At 48.6% G+C, this 22983-nt stretch overlaps 1 protein-coding gene across 1 annotated transcript in view; it reads right to left on the bottom strand.

Moving 5' to 3' along the window:
• akap6 (A kinase (PRKA) anchor protein 6) overlaps nt 1–22623 on the bottom strand; it is a 66214-nt gene extending 43591 nt beyond the window's left edge. Inside the window, exons 1-3 of the mRNA XM_072436176.1 lie at nt 22569–22623; nt 7986–8180; nt 7497–7668 (exon numbers count right to left, since the gene is read on the bottom strand). Of these exons, the coding sequence (XP_072292277.1) occupies nt 7497–7668; nt 7986–8152 (339 nt within the window). The 5' untranslated portion in view covers nt 8153–8180; nt 22569–22623. The remainder of the gene's footprint in view (nt 1–7496; nt 7669–7985; nt 8181–22568) is intronic.
• Nucleotides 22624–22983: the final 360 nt, after the last annotated feature.

Genomic DNA, 22983 nt, shown 5'->3' with positions numbered 1-22983 from the left:
CACACGTGGTCCAGAATCACACGTGTCCAGAATCACACATGGTCCAGAATCACACATGGTCCAGAATCACACATGGTCCGGAATCACACATGGTCCAGAAGGACGTCGTGTATAGAACCAGCTGAGAACTCAAAGGACCATCATCTTTTCCACGACAGTTGCTCTCGTTTAATCCTCGGCTCTAAAATTAAACGTTCACCTTCAGAGACGCTGGACGAGCCTCAGACTGGACTGTGACTGGACTGACACTGGACTGTGACTGGACTGTAACTGGACTGTGACTGGACTGTGACTGGACTGACACTGGACTGTGACTGGACTGTAACTGGACTGTGACTGGACTGTGACTGGACTGTAACTGGACTGTAACTGGACTGTGACTGGACTGTGACTGGACTGTGACTGGACTGTAACTGGACTGGACTGTGACTGGACTGACACTGGACTGTGACTGGACTGTAACTGGACTGTAACTGGACTGTGACTGGACTGTGACTGGACTGTGACTGGACTGTAACTGGACTGGACTGTAACTGGACTGTGACTGGACTGACACTGGACTGTAACTGGACTGTGACTGGACTGTGACTGGACTGTGACTGGACTGTGACTGGACTGACACTGGACTGTAACTGGACTGTGACTGGACTGACACTGGACTGTGACTGGACTGTGACTGGACTGTGACTGGACTGTAACTGGACTGGACTGTAACTGGACTGTGACTGGACTGACACTGGACTGTAACTGGACTGTGACTGGACTGTAACTGGACTGTGACTGGACTGACACTGGACTGTAACTGGACTGTGACTGGACTGTGACTGGACTGTGACTGGACTGTGACTGGACTGACACTGGACTGTAACTGGACTGTGACTGGACTGACACTGGACTGTGACTGGACTGTGACTGGACTGTGACTGGACTGTGACTGGACTGTGACTGGACTGTGACTGGACTGTACTGTAGGTCACACACTTGAGTCCTGGCTGACACACTGACCGCAGGACTGAGGCCAAAAGCACAAAGTCACGGCATGAAATGAATACACCAGCGATCGCCATGACTACGGAAACACACACAAACACACGCTTGACCTCAGTGACCCGGACTGTCACATACAGTGAGAGAAATCATAACTAGAGCGCCCCCTACAGGCCGGTCCACTCAATGGACAAAAACACAGTTAAGATGCAAAAATGTATTCCGGAATAGCTCATCGTTTAGGTTTATAATTTCACTTCCTGTTTGTAATTGATGACATCACACTAGGGAATTACCCAGCAAACACTGGGCCAAAACTCATCTAATGTCACTTAGATGAGAGACATTTGACAAATAAAAATATATGAGAGCAACTTTATTTTTTCAGCACAAAGTGACTGGAATGACCCAGCCCTGGTGTGATGTCACTTCCTGTCCCTGGTGTGATGTCACTTCCTGTCCCTGGTGTGATGTCACTTCCTGTCATTTTCTACAGATTTTCTTCAACGTTTTCTCCACAAATACCTACTCGATCGGTGTAAAACTATAATTTAAAAGTACAACAGGTACAAATACACGGGCCATATGTCCTGTTTTCAAGTTTCTGGGACTTTGAGAGACTTTATGAGAGACCTTTCTGAGACTTTTTGAGACTTGGAGAGACTTGGAGAGACTTTGTACACTTCATCTAAACCTTGGAATCTTGGAGTCCAGCGCAGACTTTGTGGCAAAATCAAAGTACGTTTTTGAGCTGGCGCAGATCAGTAAAGTCGCATTTCATAAAAGTCTCTTTTGACTTGTGGCTTGACATTAACGACACACGTTGTATCACAGCATTGAACCTTCTAAATCTTAAACATGTGCTTTTAGTAGACTTAAAAAACACTTTAATAAACCGTCTCTAAAAACGGCAGAAAAGAAAAACCCAACTTCATTCTGAGCGCTTTACAGTAAATACTTCTGCTGCTCGTTCTGCCGCTCGTTCTGCTGCTCGTTCTGCCGCTCGTTCTGCCACTCGTTCTGCCGCTCGTTCTGTTGCGCGTTCTGCTGCTCGTTCTGTTCTGCCGCTCGTTCTGCCGCTCGTTCAGTTCTGGTGCTCGTTCTGCCGCTCGTTCTGTTGCGTGTTCTGCTGCTCGTTCTGGTGCTCGTTCTGGTGCTCGTTCTGCCACTCGTTCTGTTGCGCGTTCTGCTGCTCGTTCTGCCACTCGTTCTGTTGCGCGTTCTGCTGCTCGTTCTGGTGCTCGTTCTGCCGCTCGTTCTGTTGCGCGTTCTGGTGCTCGTTCTGCCACTCGTTCTGCCACTCGTTCTGCCGCTCGTTCTGCCGCTCGTTCTGTTGCGCGTTCTGGTGCTCGTTCTGCCACTCGTTCTGCCACTCGTTCTGCCGCTCGTTCTGCCGCTCATTCTGTTGCGCGTTCTGCTGCTCGTTCTGTTCTGCTGCTCGTTCTGTTCTGCTGCTCGTTCTGTTCTGCCGCTCGTTCTGCCGCTCGTTCAGTTCTGGTGCTCGTTCTGCTGCTCGTTCTGTTGCGCGTTCTGCTGCTCGTTCTGTTGCGCGTTCTGCTGCTCGTTCTGTTGCGCGTTCTGCTGCTCGTTCTGGTGCTCGTTCTGGTGCTCGTTCTGCCGCTCGTTCTGTTGCGCGTTCTGCTGCTCGTTCTGGTGCTCGTTCTGCCACTCGTTCTGCCGCTCGTTCTGTTGCGCGTTCTGCTGCTCGTTCTGTTCTGCTGCTCGTTCTGTTCTGCCGCTTGTTCTGCCGCTCGTTCAGTTCTGGTGCTCGTTCTGCCGCTCGTTCTGCCGCTCGTTCTGCCGCTCGTTCTGCCGCTCGTTCAGTTCTGGTGCTCGTTCTGCTGCTCGTTCTGCCGCTCGTTCAGTTCTGGTGCTCGTTCTGCTGCTCGTTCTGCCGCTCCATACTCCAGAGATGAACGGATGAACGAGCAGCAGAACGAGCAGCAGAACGAGCAGCAGAACAAGCAGCAGAACGAGCAGCAGAACGAGCAGCAGAACAAGCAGCAGAACGAGCAGCAGAACGAGCAGCAGAACGAGCAGCAGAACGAGCAGCAGAACGAGCAGCAGAGGTCAGAGTTGACGGACGCCGACGGTAACAGAGTCAGACGCGTAAAGACCGGCGCGATGTGTCTCCCTCTGGACTCGCTGACAGTTCAGTCGGAGAGCGTCTTTCATGTTCGCACGTCCGAGGGGACCGAGCGCTAGACCCGGCGCGTAAGACGAGTCGCTTCAAAACGGAAATGAAAGAGAGACATGAGAACGAGAACAAGGGCAACGAGCGGCAGAACGAGCGGCAGAACTGAACGAGCGGCAGAACGAGCGGCAGAACGAGCAGCAGAACGAGCAGCAGAACGAGCAGCAGAACTGAACAAGCAGCAGAACGAGCAGCAGAACGAGCGGCAGAACTGAATGAGCAGCAGAACGAGCAGCAGAATGAGCAGCAGAACGAGCAGCAGAACGAGCGGCAGAACTGAATGAGCAGCAGAACGAGCAGCAGAACGAGCAGTAGAACGAGGAGCAGAACGAGCAGTAGAACAAGCAGCAGAACGAGGAGCAGAACGAGCAGCAGAACGAGCAGCAGAACAAGCAGCAGAACGAGGAGCAGAACGAGCAGCAGAACAAGCAGCAGAACAAGCAGCAGAACAAGCAGCAGAACAAGCAGCAGAACGAGCAGCAGAACGAGCAGCAGAACGAGCAGCAGAACGAGCAGCAGAACGAGCAGCAGAACGAGCAGCAGAACAAGCAGCAGAACGAGCAGCAGAACTGAACGAGCGGTTTAGGTTTTAATAACGCCGCTGTTTTCTAAGCACTTTTAGAGTCCGTAAAGTCCAGACGACAATTCATGACGACTTAAGAGTCACTAGCTATATCAACACTTACGTTAAAGTCATTATTCTGATGACACAGAGAGAACATCCAGATAAAGGATGAAAAGCTCGTTATGCGTCTGACACATTAAGCTTAAAGCAGGAGAATCCCAGGAAACTGTTCTAAAGAAACTATATCATAAATGAAACTGATTTTAATGTTTTCAGCCTCTTAAGCTCAAATATGATAGAATTTGATGCTAGATTTTCTTTTCCTTTTGTTGACATTTTGATATAAAAGCTAACGCTAACTTTATTAGAATGGAAAATACATTAATAAATAATATAAATAGTTTGAAATAATGTAATTTCCAGCACAAAATAATAGTTGTTCTGGAAATTAAATGAAGCAAACGCCAAAGCAGATTCATTATTTCATTATTTCGCTCTGAAAACACATTCTTTATTATTTATTTCCAAACTGTTGCTGTGAGTTTGAGGCTAAATGCCTTTGATGGTCGTTAATAATTGATCTGAGTCCGGCCGTGTCCATCACTGAAACTTCTCGCTCGTCTTTGACACTAATTGGTTCAAATCAATGAAGCTTCATCACGCGGCGTTTTCATCATGTTCAACTTCAGAGGCTTCAGCGTCGGAGAGGAGACGCAACATCTGCAGATAATGACCTTCAGCGGCAGATCAAAGAGGAGGAGCGGGCGAGGGCGAGGGGGAGAGGGCGGGAGAGGGTGAAGGAGGGGCGGGAGAGGGTGTGAGAGGGTGAAGGAGGGGCGGGAGAGGGGAGGGAGAGGGTGTGAGAGGGGTGTGAGAGGGCGGGAGAGGGGCGGCAGAAGGGCGGGAGAGGGTGAAGGAGGGGCGGGAGAGGGCGGGAGAGGGTGAAGGAGGGGCGGGAGAGGGGAGGAAGAGGGTGTGAGAGGGCGGGAGAGGGTGAAGGAGGGGCGGGAGAGGGCGGGAGTGGGTGAAGGAGGGGCGGGAGAGGGGAGGGAGAGGGTGTGAGAAGGCGGGAGAGGGTGAAGGAGGGGCGGGAGAGGGTGTGAGAGGGCGGGAGAGGGGCGGGAGAGGGTGAAGGAGGGGCGGGAGAGGGGAGGGAGAGGGTGTGAGAGGGGCGGGAGCGGGCGGGAGAGGGCGTGAGAGGGGCGGGAGAGGGGCGGGAGCGGGCGTGAGAGGGGCGTGAGAGGGGCGGGAGCGGGCGTGAGAGGGGCGGGAGAGGGGCGGGAGCGGGCGTGAGAGGGGCGGGAGAGGGTGAAGGAGGGGCGTGAGAGGGGCGGGAGCGGGCGGGCGTGAGAGGGGCGGGAGCGGGCGTGAGAGGGGCGGGAGAGGGTGAAGGAGGGGCGTGAGAGGGGCGGGAGCGGGCGGGCGTGAGAGGGGCGGGAGCGGGCGGGAAGGAGCGAGCGTGAGAGGGGCGGGAGCGGGCGGGCGTGAGAGGGGCGGGAGCGGGCGGGCGTGAGAGGGGCGGGAGCGGGCGTGAGAGGGGCGGGAGAGGGTGAAGGAGGGGCGTGAGAGGGGCGGGAGCGGGCGGGCGTGAGAGGGGCGGGAGCGGGCGGGAAGGAGCGAGCGTGAGAGGGGCGGGAGCGGGCGGGCGTGAGAGGGGCGGGAGCGGGCGGGCGTGAGAGGGGCGGGAGCGGGCGGGCGTGAGAGGGGCGGGAGCGGGCGGGAAGCGGGCGGCAGGACTAAAACAGGACTCTCTGAGTTTCCTCCATCAACAACAACATTCACCACAGGTAAAGACTTGACCCCGACCTGAACCTGGTTTGACCCCGGAGGCTCTGAACGACGGGTCAAATGCAAATGCAGAGGACAAAAGGGTCAATAAAGAGAACCTTAACCTTAAAGTGCCAACGACAAGTTCTCATTTGACTGAAACACAGATTATTTCATTATATTTAAAGTTTTGCTTCACATTTGATCCCACTTTAGCCTTTTCTTATTTAGGTTTATACTTTTACTTCCTGGTTGTAAATCGTGACATCCACAAATACAAGACAGTTACTTTAAAGAGTCAGGAAAATGTGATTGTTGTAAATTGAAGGTCGATTGGTTCAAAGTATTATCCCACAAAATACAGTTCAAATAAATACTAAATAAAACCTGTCACATAAACTTTGACCTCAATGTGACGCTGGTGTTCAACGGATGAATCAGTTTGTCATTTAAGCCATTATTAATACAACATAATTAACTGACCAGAACTCCAGCGTTAATGAAGAATAAAACGGGGCATAATTATGATTATTTACACTGTTATTTTTGTGTAATATTCTCATAACAATCACACACGGTAAGCGTCAGGGTCAGGCCACGTTCAAAGGTCAAACACGACTCCTTTGAGCTGCACAAAACGCTGTTAAGAGCCGCCGTCCTACCTCGAGCTCAGCCGGTCATCGCTCCGTCCGCGGCCCACAGTTTGAGTCCATGTCCCGTGCCACTTTCTGCCCCACGTTCTGCCCCACGTTCTGCCCCACGTTCTGCCCCACGTTCTGCCCCACGTGCGTCTCCCTCTGACCCACTTCTGCCGCGGGACTGGGCTCTGGGGGCGGCGGGCCACAACAGTCACAGGCGCCGTTTATTTTGGGAGCGAGCGACGCGGGGGAGGTCACAGGGGGCCGGGGCCACGGGAGGCGGGGCCTTTCAGAGCGAAAGTCGAGGTCGCGCCTCAGTCGCTCCTTGTCTCCTCTCCTCGGCCCCTAACCTCCTTGTCTCCTCTCCTCGGCCCCTAACCTCCTCATCTCCTCTCCTCGGCCCCTAACCTCCTCGTCTCCTCTCCTCGGCCCATAACCTCCTCATCTCCTCTTTCCCTAACCCACTCGTCTCCTCTCCTCGGCCCCTAACCTCCTCGTCTCCTCTCCTCGGCCCCTAACCTCCTCGTCTCCTCTGCTCCTCTGTGTGGGGTCATTCTCAGGATTCCGGGGCCACAGCTGAGGTGAGATCAGGGACAGAAATAAACCAACAGCTGAAACTGTGTGTGCTGCACCTCCTCTGGTGTCCACATGGGGGAGCCACACTCTAACCAGAGCTGGGCCCAGGGCCAGGAGCCACAGACGCTAGTGTCAGTCTGCTCCGGGGCAGCTGTGTCTACAGCCGTATCTCTATATATTATGTATATATATATGTATATATATATATATATATATATATATATATATATATATATATATATATATATATATATATATATATATATATGTGTGTGTGTTGTCTTGTGCTGAGGGTGAACATTGCTGTAGTGTTCATGTGAATCCAGCAGATGGCAACGTTTGCTCTGTTATGTACAGCAGAGAGCTCTGTCCAGGGGCCCTTCAGAGTGGACACACGGTACAGAGGGTTCATAGGGGCCCTTCAGAGTGGACACACGGTACAGAGGGTTCACAGGGGCCCTTCAGAGTGGACACACGGTACAGAAGGTTCACAGGGGCCCTTCAGAGTGGACACATGGTACAGAGAGCTCTGTCCGGGGGCCCTTCAGAGTGGACACATGGTACAGAGAGCTCACAGGGGCCCTTCAGAGTGGACACATGGTATAGAGAGCTCTGTCCGGGGGCCCTTAAGAGTGGACACATGGTACAGAGAGCTCTGTCCAGGGGCCCTTCAGAGTGGACACATGGTACAGAGAGCTCACAGGGGCCCTTCAGAGTGGACACATGGTACAGAGAGCTCACAGAGGCCCTTCAGAGGGGCCCTTGGTACCTTGAGCTGCAGCAGGTGAGCGTCCACGTGCCTCTGGACTCGGTCCTGGGACACAGAGTGGGACAGCTGGGTCACGCGCTCCGCCGTCGCCCGGAGCCACTTCTCGATCTCCGGTAAATGTAGAACCACCTTCCAGTCGGCTCCGGTGTGAAGGGGAGGCGGCTTCTGACACCTGCAGGACACGCCCACGTTAGTGTGCACCAACTGAAGCTCAGGGTGAAGAGGAGGAACCTTCTTTCAGGTCGTTAGCATGCTAATGCTAGTGGCTATGCTAATAATCATTAGCCTTCTGCAGACAGTTTAAAGGAGCCTCATGATTATCATTTAAAAGTAAAACTGTAAATCTGATCTCCATGTGATGGTCAGACTGTGCGGGTCAGACTGTGCGGGTCAGACTGAGCGGGTCAGACTGTGCGGGTCAGACTGAGCGGGTCAGACTGAGCGGGTCAGACTGAGCGGGTCAGGGCGTAGTCTGATTACACCTCTCACCTCCTGGAGTCACTTCCAGTGGTGGTCCCTCTGCTGGAGCCCTGAGGAACAGAGGAGCCAGAGTCCTGGTCCTGGTCCAGGTCCTGGTCCTGGTCCGGATGCATCTCGTCGCACGGGTCACACGGCGTCTCAGTGGTTGTCATGGGAGACGGGAGTTCAGGGGTCATCTGAGCAGACGCTGGAGGAGAACGGCACCTGTCCAGAGAGAACACATGTGAGACATGGACAGTTTGTTTTGTGGACACTTAAGACACAAACACTTTTACAGAGGGTCAGATCAGAGGTCAGATCAGAGGTCAGATCAGAGGTCAGATCAGAGGTCAGATCAGAGGTCAGATCAGAGGTCAGATCCTCGTGTTGAGTCACAGTGTGTGTGAAGTTTGGTGTTTGTTTTATGTCTTTGTGTCTCTGAAACAGAACAAGCCGAGGAGCAAACTGACCCCAAACTGACCCCAAACTGACCCCAAACTGACCCCAAACTGACCCCAAACTGACCCCAAACTGACCCCAAACAGACCTCAAACAGACTACAAACTGACCCCAAACTGACCCCGAACTGAAACAACACGTGAACTGCTTCTCTGTCATTCTCACATGTCTAAGGTCTAAACACAAGTGACAAGAAACATGAGGTTCTCACTAAGTCAGACTGAGAAGGAATTATACACCATGTAATAGTGTGTTTAGACTTATACACCATGTAATAGTGTGTTTAGACTTATACACCATGTAATAGTGTGTTTAGACTTATACACCATGTAATAGTGTGTTTAGACTTATACACCATGTAATAGTGTGTTTAGACTTATACACCATGTAATAGTGTGTTTAGACTTATACACCATGTAATAGTGTGTTTAGACTTATACACCATGTAATAGTATGTTTAGACTTATACACCATGTAATAGTGTGTTTAGACTTATACACCATGTAATAGTGTGTTTAGACTTATACACTGTGTAATAGTGTGTTTAGACTTATACACATGTAATAGTGTGTTTAGACTTATACACCATGTAATAGTGTGTTTAGACTTATACACCATGTAATAGTGTGTTTAGACTTATACATCATGTAATAGTGTGTTTAGACTTATACACCATGTAATAGTATGTTTAGACTTATACATCATGTAATAGTGTGTTTAGACTTATACATCATGTAATAGTGTGTTTAGACTTATACACCATGTAATAGTGTGTTTAGACTTATACATCATGTAATAGTGTGTTTAGACTTATACACCATGTAATAGTGTGTTTAGACTTATACACTGTGTAATAGTGTGTTTAGACTTATACACATGTAATAGTGTGTTTAGACTTATACATCATGTAATAGTGTGTTTAGACTTATACACCATGTAATAGTGTGTTTAGACTTATACACCATGTAATAGTGTGTTTAGACTTATACATCATGTAATAGTGTGTTTAGACTTATACACCATGTAATAGTATGTTTAGACTTATACATCATGTAATAGTGTGTTTAGACTTATACATCATGTAATAGTGTGTTTAGACTTATACACCATGTAATAGTGTGTTTAGACTTATACATCATGTAATAGTGTGTTTAGACTTATACACCATGTAATAGTGTGTTTAGACTTATACACCATGTAATAGTATGTTTAGACTTATACACCATGTAATAGTGTGTTTAGACTTATACATTGTGTAATAGTGTGTTTAGACTTATACACCATGTAATAGTATGTTTAGACTTATACACCATGTAATAGTGTGTTTAGACTTATACACCATGTAATAGTGTGTTTAGACTTATACACCATGTAATAGTATGTTTAGACTTATACACCATGTAATAGTGTGTTTAGACTTATACATTGTGTAATAGTGTGTTTAGACTTATACACCATGTAATAGTGTGTTTAGACTTATACACCATGTAGAAGTATGTTTAGACTTATACACCATGTAATAGTGTGTTTAGACTTATACATCATGTAATAGTGTGTTTAGACTTATACATCATGTAATAGTGTGTTTAGACTTATACACCATGTAATAGTATGTTTAGACTTATACATCATGTAATAGTGTGTTTAGACTTATACATCATGTAATAGTGTGTTTAGACTTATACACCATGTAATAGTGTGTTTAGACTTATACACCATGTAATAGTATGTTTAGACTTATACACCATGTAATAGTGTGTTTAGACTTATACATTGTGTAATAGTGTGTTTAGACTTATACACCATGTAATAGTGTGTTTAGACTTATACACCATGTAGAAGTATGTTTAGACTTATACATCATGTAATAGTGTGTTTAGACTTATACACCATGTAATAGTGTGTTTAGACTTATACACCATGTAATAGTATGTTTAGACTTATACACCATGTAATAGTATGTTTAGACTTATACACCCCTCTCCTTGAACCGACACCTTAACGTGGTGGAGGGGTTTGAGTGCCCGAATGATCCCGGGAGCTATATTGTCCGGGGCTTCATGCCCCTGGTAGGGTCTCCCAAGGCAAACAGGTCCTAGGTGACGGGTCAGACAAAGATCGGTTCAGAAGCCTCTTATGACGACGACACGAACAAGGCCGTTTACGTCGCCCGGATCGGCGTCACCGGGGCCCCATCCTGGGATGGGTGCTCCATGGCGAGCGCCTGGTGGCCGGGTCTTACCCCACGGGGCCCGGCCGGGCACAGCCCGAAAGAGCGACGTGGGGCCGCCCTCCCGTGGGCCCACCACCCGCAGGAGGATCCATAAGGGGCCGGTGCAGATAGATCTGGGCGGCAGTCGACGGCAGGGGCCTCGGCGACCAGATCTCCAGACACAGAGACTAACTCTGGGGACATGGAATGTCACCTCGCTGGGGGGGAAAGAGCCTGAGCTTGTGCGGGAGGTTGAGCGATACCGACTAGATATAGTCGGCCTCACCTCCACGCACAGTTTGGGCTCTGGAACCCATCTCCTCGAGAGGGGCTGGACGCTCCACTTCTCTGGTGTTGCCCGCGGGGAGAGGCGGCGGGCTGGTGTGGGCTTGCTGATAGCCCCTCAGCTCAGCCGCCACGTGTTGGAGTTTACCCCGGTGAACGAGAGGGTCGCGTCCCTCCGCCTTCGGGTGGGGGACAGGTCTCTCACTGTTGTGGCGGCCTACGGGCCGAACAGCAGTGCAGAGTACCCGGCCTTCTTGGAGTCCTTGGGAGGGGTACTGGACAGTGCACCGACCGGGGACTCCGTTGTTCTACTGGGGGACTTCAACGCCCACGTGGGCAATGACAGTGACACCTGGAGAGGGGTGATCGGGAAGAACGGCTTCCCCGATCTGAACCCGAGCGGTGTTCAGTTATTGGACTTCTGTGCTAGCCACGGATTGTCCATAACGAACACCATGTTCAAGCACAAGGGTGTCCATCAGTGCACATGGCACCAGGACACCCTAGGCCGGAGGTCAATGATCGACTTTGTTGTCGTGTCATCAGACCTCCGGCCGCGTGTCTTGGACACTCGGGTGAAGAGAGGGGCAGAGTTGTCAACCGATCACCACCTGGTGGTGAGTTGGATCCGCTGGCGGAGGAGGAAGCCGGACAGACTTGGCAGACCCAAGCGCATTGTGAGGGTCTGTTGGGAACGTCTAGTGGAGCCCTCTGTCAGTAGGGTATTCAACTCGCACCTCCGGGAGAGCTTCTCCCATGTCCCGGGGGAGGTTGGGGACATTGAGTCCGAGTGGACCATGTTCTCCGCCTCCATTGTTGATGCGGCTGCTCGGAGCTGTGGTCGCAAGGTCTCCGGTGCCTGTCGTGGCGGCAACCCCCGAACCCGGTGGTGGACACCGGAAGTAAGGGATGCCGTCAGACTGAAGAAGGAGGCCTATCAGGCCACTCTGGCTTGTAGGTCTCCGGAGGTCATCGACGGGTATCGGCAGGCCAAGCGAGCCGCGGCTCGTGCTGTCGCAGAGGCAAAAACCCGGGCCTGGGAGGAGTTCGGGGAGGCCATGGAGGAGGACTATCGGTCGGCGCCTCAGGAGGGGGAAGCAGTGTCTCACCAACACCGTTTACGGTGCGGGTGGAGGCCTGCTGACCTCAACTGGGGATGTTGTCGGACGGTGGAAGGAATACTTTGAGGATCTCCTTAATCCCTCAGTCACGTCTTCCGAAGAGGAAGTAGAGACTGGGGACTCGGAGGCTGACTCATCCATCACCCAAGCTGAAGTCACTGAGGTTGTTCGCAAACTCCTCGGTGGCAGGGCTCCGGGGGTGGATGAGATCCGCCCTGAGTACCTAAAGTATCTGGATGTTGTAGGACTGTCTTGGTTGACACGTCTCTGCAACATCGCGTGGCGTTCGGGGACCGTGCCTCTGGACTGGCAGACCGGGGTGGTGGTCCCTCTGTTCAAGAAGGGGGACCGGAGGGTGTGTTCCAACTACAGAGGGATCACACTCCTCAGCCTCCCGGGTAAGGTCTATTCCAAGGTACTGGAGAGGAGAATCCGACCGATAGTCGAACCTCGGATTCAGGAGGAGCAGAGTGGTTTTCGTCCCGGTCGTGGAACACTGGACCAGCTCTATACCCTCCATCGGGTGCTCGAGGGCTCATGGGAGTTTGCCCAACCAGTCCACAAGTGCTTTGTGGATCTGGAGAAGGCTTTCGACCGTGTCCCTCGGGGTGTCCTTTGGGGGGTGCTCCGGGAGTACGGGGTCCGGGGCCCTTTGCTCAGGGCTGTCCGGTCCCTGTATGACCGGAGCAGGAGCTGTGTTCGCATTGCCGGCAGTAAGTCAGACCTGTTCCCAGTGCATGTTGGACTCCGCCAGGGCTGCCCTTTGTCACCGGTTCTGTTCATAATTTTTATGGACAGAATTTCTAGGCGCAGTCAGGGGTCGGAGGGTGTCCGGTTTGGGGACCACAGGATCTCATCTCTGCTGTTTGCAGACGATGTTGTCCTGATGGCTCCATCAAACCCGGACCTGCAACATGCACTGGGACGGTTTGCAGCCGAGTGTGAAGCGGCTGGGATGAGAATCAGCACCTCCAAATCCGAGGCCATGGTTCTCGACCGGAAAAAGGTGGCTTGCCCTCTCCAGGTGGGTGGGGTGTCCTTGCCCCAAGTGGAGGAGTTCAAGTATCTCGGGGTCTTGTTCACGAGTGAGGGAAGGATGGAGCGTGAGATCGACAGGCGGATCGGTGCAGCGGCTGCAGTGATGCAGTCGCTGCATCGGACCGTTGTGGTGAAGAGGGAGCTGAGCCGAAAGGCAAAGCTCTCTATTTACCGGTCGGTCTACGTTCCCACCCTCACCTATGGTCATGAGCTTTGGGTAGTGACCGAAAGAACAAGATCGCGGATACAAGCGGTCGAAAGGAGTTTCCTCCGCCGTGTGGCTGGGCGCTCCCTTAGAGATAAGGTGAGGAGCTCGGCCACACGGGGGGAGCTCGGAGTAGAGCCGCTGCTCCTCCACGTCGAGAGGAGCCAGCTGAGGTGGCTCGGGCATCTGTTTCGGATGCCTCCTGGGCGCCTCCCTCGGGAGGTGTTTCAGGCATGTCCCACCGGGAAGAGGCCCCGGGGAAGACCCAGGACACGCTGGAGAGACTATGTCTCTCGGCTGGCCTGGGAACGCCTCGGGATCCCCCCGGAGGAGTTAGAGGAAGTGTCTGGGGAGAAGGAAGTCTGGGAGTCCCTGCTCAGACTGCTGCCCCCGCGACCCGGCCCCGGATAAAGCGGCAGAAGATGGATGGATGGATGGACTTATACACCATGTAATAGTATGTTTAGACTTATACACCATGTAATAGTATGTTTAGACTTATACACCATGTAATAGTATGTTTAGACTTATACACCATGTAATAGTATGTTTAGACTTATACACCATGTAATAGTATGTTTAGACTTATACACCATGTAATAGTGGTAGGTAAATGGTGCTTCCGAAGAGTGCACACGCTTTTTTGCTCGCTCCGCTTGCTATCGCTGCTTTCCTTATTTATTTTGCTTTTTAATCAGTTTTTGTCTTCCAAACATTTTTGTTTTAGACTTTTTCAAGTAAACCAAGGATTTTAAGAACATTTTTCCAGTTTTAACGACAAATCTGACGCCAGCGACATGTCCGGGAGAAGAAGTGAGAAAGACTGTGAACGCTGTCGGAAATATCAACAAGAAATTAATGAGCTGAAAACACAGATATTTGTTTTGGAATCTGAAAAAGTTCTTCACGATACCATTCCTGTGTCAACCGACGGTAAGAAGAGCACACTTTTTACAGGAAAAACTGCTACTTTCAACCTAAACCGCAGTGACTCTGTGTCGTTTCCAAAACTGTCTAAAAAGACCAGGCTGTTTCTTGGAACAAACTTGGAGCAAAGCCTAAACGATACAAAGATAACGTGAAGTCACCTAAAATACAGCTCACCAACAGATTTTTACCACTTTCAGAGATGGAATTAAATGAAAAAAGGAAAGATGACGTGGCCAAAATACAGCGAGGAGGATCTGTGCCAGGAGCCAAGGTCAAGATTGTTTTAGTTGGGGACGGCGCGATAAGTCACATGACGCATGAAAAGATAAACACACACTCTTTTCCAAGCGCCACTGTTTCTGAGATAACGTCACTCCTTCCAAATATTATGGCTAAGCATGGAGGAGCTAAACAGCTGATTGTGCACGTGGGTGCAGTGGACATGCGGCGGGAACAGACTGAAGTTTTGAAAAAAGACTTCTTGAAGTTATTCGACGTGCTTGATAAAATGGAAATCAAAACATTCATAAGTGGACCTCTTCCAAACATCGACAGGAGGATAAACAAGTTTAGCCGGCTTCTTCAGCTGAACACATGGCTGTCCAAAGAGTGCTCCCCGAGAGGACTACACTACATTGAGAACTTCTATCTATTCTGGAAACGAGAGGACCTGTTTAAGAGAAATGGCCCCCACCTATGCAGAGGTGGAGTGAGGGTGCTGACAGAGAACCTGCTCCACGCTCTGAGGCATTGGACTGGGCCTGGACAGGGTCCTGAGCAGATAGTTAGAGAAGAGAGGAATGAGAGAAGAATTCCTGCTCCCTCAGCCAGAGACCGAGCCAATGTTTCAACATCAAAAGCACCACAACCTCAGCCTCCACCAAAGGATTCATCAGCAGCTGCTCCACCACCACCAGCAAAGGATTCAGCTCCAGCTGCTCCGCATTCACCTCCACCGCCTCCAGCAAAGGAACAATCTTCAAAGGCCTTGGACCCATCTGTGACAAGCCCAACAACATCCCTGTCATCGCCCCTGCCTTCACACCAGCCCTGGGTTCCCCCTGCAACATCTACTCCCACTAAAGATTCATCATTCTCCTTCTCATCTCCACTCTCACCCATGGGCCTTCCCAGCCATTTTGAAAGTCTGATCAAATCAGGCATTAAGATGGCTCCACTCACGCCCAATATAGCAAGGGCTATGCCGACTACACCAGCAAAAGCCCCACCACCCATCCCCCCTCGCCTCTCACCTGGTCCCAAACTCTCCTTGGCTACAAAAGCCCCACCACCCATCCAACCTCGCCTTTTACCTGGTATCTCCCATAGCTAGGATGCACTGGGTCTCAGCGTTGCCGGGACTTATTGTCACATTAAAAATCAAACCAACCCGGGGCCCTATGTAAAAAGAGCCCCCCCTAGTGCTATTTCTGTAGTCACATCATCACACAGATGGAAAAACAAAATGCGAGGCAGGCCCAATCTGAGAAATGTGATTCATATTCCCTGTGAAAAGATAAAGCCCAGTCTCACTGAAACTAGTCTGAAACTTGCTGTGCTAAATGTCAGATCCTTATGTAACAAATCTCTCTTAATTAATAATTTTATTTCTTCTTATAATCTTGATTTTATGTTTTTAACTGAAACATGGCTTGACAAAAACACAGGAAATGTAGTTCTGATAGAATCTGCTCCACCAAACTTTAAGTTTGAATCTGAAACACGAGAAAACAAAAAAGGGGGTGGAGTCTGTGCTGTCTTTAGAGATGAAATAATTACCCGCAGGTTGTCTTTTGGGGTGTTTTCATCATTTGAGTATGTATCCTTTAAAATGGAGCTAAAATGGTCTCCATCCATTCTCTTCATTGTTTTATACAAGCCTCCCCAGCACTGCCAAAGTTGTATTGATGATTTTACTGAGATGCTTTCAGTCATATGCACAGACTTTGATGGTTTGGTCATTACAGGTGATTTCAACGTGCATGTTGATAATGTTTGTGACAGAAACGCTAAAGAGCTTGATGCTGTCCTTGAAACCTTCAGTCTTACTCAGCATGTGAGAGGCCCCACCCACAGCAAAGGACACACTCTAGATCTCATAATTACAAAGGGGGTAAATATTTCAAATGTTAATGTGATCGATGTTGCTCTGTCTGATCATTTCTGTGTCTTCTTTGACCTGTCTGTTTCTCCCAAACCTCCGGTTGGTCCTGCAGTTGTTCAGAGGAGACACATAAATGATGGCACAGGTGCACTGTTTATGGAAATGATAAACTTTGAAAATGTCTCATGTTCTAATGTAAATGATTTGTTGAACTCTGTTACATCTAGTGTTTTGAATGTTCTGGACACCATCGCCCCTATAAAGGCTAAAATGGTTAAAAATAAGCAGAAGGCGCCGTGGAGAAATGATGATTGGGTCAGGGCACAGAAAAGGGAGTGCCGCAGGGCCGAACGGAAATGGCGCAAGTCAAAGCTCCAGGTTCAAAAAGAGATTTACAAAGAAAAGCTGAACATGTACAACCTAATCTTATGTAGAACTAGGGAAAGATATTTTTCTGAAATAATTGGAAGCTGCGGTAACAACTCGCGTGTCCTGTTTGCCACAGTAAACAGATGAACAAACCCTCCAGCTCAGCTGCCGTTAGAACTCATTTCCACATCCAAGTGTAATGAGTTTGCATTATTCTTTAATGACAAAGTTCAGGGCATTAAAAATGCTATAAATCCCACAATGCAAAAAATTACCCTAAAACCACCAAGACACTTCGAGCTAACTCACTTTGCACCAGTAACTGACAAAACTGTCCATGAGATCATCACCAGTCTGAGTTCATCTACATGCTGCCTTGATGTGTTACCCACCAAATTTCTAAAGTCTGTGCTGAACAGTTTGTTAGCACCACTCACTCACATAGTTAACATGTCGCTTCAATCTGGAACATTCCCAATGTCTTTGAAAACTGCGGTCATAAAGCCTCTCCTAAAGAAGAGCAGTCTTGATGCCGCAGTACTGAGTCATTACCGGCCCATCTCTAATCTACCATTTTGGGGCAAATTCCTTGAAAAGGTTGTTTACCAACAGCTCACAGATTTCCTCTTAATAAACAACTCATTTAATGTTTTTCAGTCAGGTTTTAGACCTCATCACAGCACTGAGACTGCTCTTGTCAAGGTGACAAATGACATCCGCCTGAACACTGACACGGGCAAAGCCTCAGTCTTAATTCTGTTAGATCTGAGTGCTGCTTTTGACACTGTCGATCATGGGATCCTCTTACAGAGACTAGAGGACTGGGTGGGCATCACTGGCACTGCCCTAAACTGGTTAAGGTCCTATCTGGAAGACAGGAAGTACTTTGTTGAAATTGGTAGCTGTGTCTCAGACCACATGACCCTGACCTGTGGAGTGCCCCAAGGGTCAGTCCTGGGTCCCCTTCTGTTCAACCTCTACATGCTGCCATTGGGTCAGTTGATACGCAGTGAAAATGTGTCCTATCACAATGATGCAGACGACACTCAAATCTATGTTTCACTATCGGCAGGTGACTATGGACCAGTAGATTCACTCTGTCACTGCATCCAACAGATCAGTTTGTGGATGCAAAACAACTTTCTCCAGCTGAACTCAGACAAGACTGAAATAATCGTTTTTGGCCCACAGAAACAAAGAGAAAGTGTTAGCGGTCACCTCCAGAGTCTCGCTCTAAAACCTACAAACCAAATTAGAAATCTGGGGGTAATAATGGACTCAGACTTGAACTTTAATAGCCACGTCAAATCAATAACATCAGCAGCTTTTTACCATCTAAAAAACATTGCCAAAATCAAAAATATAGTGTCAAAACCAGATTTAGAGAGACTTATCCATGCGTTTGTCTCCAGTAGATTAGACTACTGTAACGGCCTGCTCACTGGTCTCTCCAAACGAGTTGTAAAACAGCTGCAGTACATCCAGAACGCTGCTGCTCGGGTCCTGACTAGAACCAGGAAGAACCATCACATTAGTCCTGTTCTCAGGTCTCTGCACTGCCCCCTGTGGCTCAGAGAATAGACTTTAAAGCAGCTCTGCTTGTGTACAAGTCTCTCCATGGCCTAGCACCAAAGTACATCTTGGATATGTTAGTGCCATATGAACCATCTCGGACTCTGTGGACTTCAGGGACCGGCCTCCTGCTGGTGCCAGAGTCAGGACTAAACATGGACCGGCCTCCTGCTGGTGCCAGAGTCAGGACTAAACATGGACCGGCCTCCTGCTGGTGCCAGAGTCAGGACAAAACATGGGGAATCTGCGTTTCAGTTTTATGCAGCTAAAATCTGGAACATTCTTCCTGAAGATGTGAGACAGGTTCTACTCTGACAATGTTCAAATCTAAGCTAAAAACAGTTTTGTTTAGCTGCGCATATGACTGAAGGGATTTTTTCTTTGCACTCTTCTCTTTTGTTTGTGATTTTATTAGTTTAGAAAATCAGTTGGATTGATAATTTTTAATTTAGTTAATTTTATTGTATTTCAGTAATTTCTTTGTGATTTGAATGCATTTTTCCTGCTGTGAAGCTTTGAATTGCCTTGTGTATGAAATGTGCTCTACAAATAAACTTGCCTTGCCTTGCCTAATAGTATGTTTAGACTTATACACCATGTAATAGTGTGTTTAGGCTTATACATCATGTAATAGTATGTTTAGACTTATACACATGTAATAGTGTGTTTAGACTTATACACCATGTAATAGTATGTTTAGGCTTATACACCATGTAATAGTATGTTTAGACTTATACACATGTAATAGTGTGTTTAGACTTATACACCATGTAATAGTGTGTTTAGACTTATACATCATGTAATAGTATGTTTAGACTTATACACCATGTAATAGTGTGTTTAGGCTTATACACCATGTAATAGTATGTTTAGACTTATACACCATGTAATAGTATGTTTAGACTTATACACCATGTAATAGTGTGTTTAGGCTTATACACCATGTAATAGTATGTTTAGACTTATACACCATGTAATAGTGTGTTTAGGCTTATACACCATGTAATAGTATGTTTAGGCTTATACACCATGTAATAGTATGTTTAGACTTATACACCATGTAATAGTGTGTTTAGGCTTATACACCATGTAATAGTATGTTTAGACTTATACACATGTAATAGTGTGTTTAGACTTATACACCATGTAATAGTGTGTTTAGACTTATACACCATGTAATAGTGTGTTTAGGCTTATACATCATGTAATAGTATGTTTAGACTTATACATCATGTAATAGTATGTTTAGACTTATACACCATGTAATAGTGTGTTTAGGCTTATACATCATGTAATAGTATGTTTAGACTTATACACATGTAATAGTGTGTTTAGGCTTATACATCATGTAATAGTATGTTTAGGCTTATACACAGCTTATATATGTATATATATGTATATAGAATTATAAAAACCTTTGTTTACGGTTGCGGCGGCTAAAGAGGACCATGATCCTTTGCTCCATTTCGGGGCGTTTTCACATCTTTAATAGTGAGGATGAGATCATGAGCAAACAACAGCGTCATTATGAGCTCAGCGAGAGGGAAAGGGGGGGGAGGAGTGGTCTGATGACATCATCCCTCCTCTCCTGATGACTGTGTGTAAACTGTTCACACAGATTGGCTCTGGAAAAGGCCAAAGGTCACGACACAAACTGTTCAAACGCTCTCCTCTAGTTAGTTCTGCTCAAACAGGAAGTACCTTTGTAGGCTCTTTGTTTTACCGTTGGCTCCGCCCAAACCAATCACAGAGGAGGGCGTGGCTCAGGGATTCTCCAGAAAAGTGAAGAATCGTGAGAATTCAAAGAAGAAAAACTGCTGCAACTGCTAATGCTGCTGCTGCTGCTACTGTCACTGCTAATGCTACTGCTAATGCTGCTGCTGCTACTGTCACTGCTAATGCTACTGCTAATGCTGCTGCTGCTACTGTCCCTGCTAATGCTACTGCTAATGCTGCTGCTGCTACTGTCACTGCTAATGCTACTGCTAATGCTGCTGCTGCTACTGTCCCTGCTAATGCTACTGCTAATGCTGCTGCTGCTACTGTCACTGCTAATGCTACTGCTAATACTAATGCTACTGCTAATGCAGCTGCTGCTGCTGCTGCTAATGCTACTGCTGCTGCTAATGCAGCTGCTGCTGCTGCCGCTACTGTCACTGCTAATGCTACTGCTAATACTAATGCTACTGCTAATGCAGCTGCTGCTGCTAATGCTACTGCTGCTGCTAATGCAGCTGCTGCTGCTGCCGCTACTGTCACTGCTAATGCTGCTGCAAATGCTAATGCTACTGCTAATGCAGCTGCTGCTGCTGCTACTGCCACTGCTAATGCTACTGCTAATGCTACTGCTACTGCTAATGCAGCTGCTGCTGCTGCTACTGCTAATGCAGCTGCTGCTGCTACTGCTAATGCTACTGCTAATGCTACTGCTACTGCTAATGCAGCTGCTGCTGCTGCTACTGCCACTGCTAATGCTAATGCTAATGCTACTACTGCTGCTGCTGCTACTGCTGCTGCTGCTGCTGCTGCTGCTATGTCATGTGGATCTTAATCTCTATAATCTGAGCTGAGGCTTCTATCGGTTGTAACGAGAGTCACATTTAATCCTGTCCTGAAATCTGAACTTTAAACTCCAAGAACATTTGATTTGATCTTGGGGCTGTTTCCACAGCGACTGATGTTAGAGGCGTGTCTTATGAAGTGTGACATCACTGTGGACTCTTAATCCTGAATCATCCAATCTACAGTTAATCTCACTCATCATAGAGGCCCCGCCCTGCACAGGTCCTAGGACTAAACCAGGTCTAAACCAGGACTAAACCAGGACTAAACCAGGACTAAACCAGGTCCAAACCAGGTCCAAACCAGGACTAAACCACTAGGTCTACAGCAGATCTACAGCAAGTCCTGGTCTACAGCAGGTCTACAGCAGGTCTACAGCAGGTCTACTGCAGGACTACAGCAGGTCTACAGCAGGTCTACAGCAGGACTACAGCAGGTCTACAGCAGGTCTACAGCAGGACTACAGCAGGTCTACAGCAGGTCTACAGCAGGACTACAGCAGGTCTACAGCAGGTCTACAGCAGGACTACAGCAGGTCTACAGCAGGACTACAGCAGGTCTACAGCAGGTCTACTGCAGGACTACAGCAGGTCTACAGCAGGTCTACAGCAGGACTACAGCAGGACTACAGCAGGTCTACAGCAGGTCTACAGCAGGTCTACAGCAGGTCTACAGCAGGACTACAGCAGGTCTACAGCAGGTCTACAGCAGGACTACAGCAGGTCTACAGCAGGTCTACAGCAGGACTACAGCAGGTCTACAGCAGGACTACAGCAGGTCTACAGCAGGTCTACTGCAGGACTACAGCAGGTCTACAGCAGGTCTACAGCAGGACTACAGCAGGACTACAGCAGGACTACAGCAGGTCTACAGCAGGTCTACAGCAGGTCTACAGCAGGACTACAGCAGGACTACAGCAGGACTACAGCAGGTCTACAGCAGGTCTACAGCAGGTCTACAGCAGGACCTTCTCACACGTGGCCCTCAGAACATGGGGACATTTGCTCATGTCATAACAACAGAATTAAACACATTTATAAGTTAAACATGTGGATCATAAACGAGTTCAGGTTTTGATGTGATAAGAATAAGAACAGATCCAAGTTTGACTTTTAGACTAAAGTAAAGGTTCATCTTAAACGTGAACGCTCTAAATGTCACGCTCTAAAACAACTCTAAACACATCTGTATAAAACCATGATACAACTGTTTATCGTGCTAATATTCAGTTTGGAGGCTTATCAAATATACATTTCACTTATTCTAAAAAAGAATGACTCATGGAAATTCAAATGTGTCGCTTATTGTTATGAATGCCAACAATTCATTAGTATTTACATCTCAAATCAGTTAAATATGGAACAAAAGATGTGTTAAGTCTATTTTAGTTTCACCTTTAGTTGCCTCCGTTCTGGATATTTAAACTTTCAGAGGAAAATGCACTTTAAAGGGTTTAAATTTGATTCAGTTTCCCCTATATCTAATTACCACCAGCAGAGGGCGTAGTCTCCATGTCACCTTGCACTGCATTATTTGGCCATTAATTTCACTCAAATTCAGCCAATAAATCACAAATATCTCCCATAATACATCATAATTACAGTCGACATAATTATTGAATACCTCCGCTTGATTCGGGTTCGAGTTTAAAGGGAAAAACGCCTCATCTCCCGGACCACAACATCCCTGTCACTGATGGAGCTAATCACGTTTAGCCTCGTTTAGCATGAAAACGGGACCTTTCCGCGTCTCTTACCGGCTCCGCGCGCGTTAGTCCATGTCCCGGTGCTGTCCCGGTGCTGTCCCGGTGCTGTCCCGGGGCCGTGGCGGTGCGTGGGGCCGGGGATGGGCGTCGGTGGAGGCGGCTGCTGCGCGTGTGTGTGCTGCGGGCGGAGGATGCGCGACACTGCAGTGGGAGGCGGAGGAGAGGATGCTAGTGCTAATGCTAGTGCTAATGCTAATGCTAACACCAGGCTGGCGGTCCAATCAGCGGCGAGGGACCCGGCGGGTGATGCGGGACACTGCAGTGGGAGGCGGAGGAGAGGATGCTAACGCTAGTGCTAATGCTAGTGCTAATGCTAACGCCAGGCTAGCGGTCCAATCAGCGGCGCGGGGCTCGGCGGATGATGCGGCGGATTCGGGCTGGAAATGACGGCGAAAACGCGTCAAAA

This window comes from Eucyclogobius newberryi, unplaced genomic scaffold (genome assembly GCF_026437365.1).
Source record: "Eucyclogobius newberryi isolate DKJ021-1_F unplaced genomic scaffold, fEucNew1.0.hap1 SCAF_76, whole genome shotgun sequence".
Lineage (NCBI taxonomy): Eukaryota > Metazoa > Chordata > Actinopteri > Gobiiformes > Gobiidae > Eucyclogobius > Eucyclogobius newberryi.
This window is presented reverse-complemented; position numbering and strand designations above follow the sequence as displayed.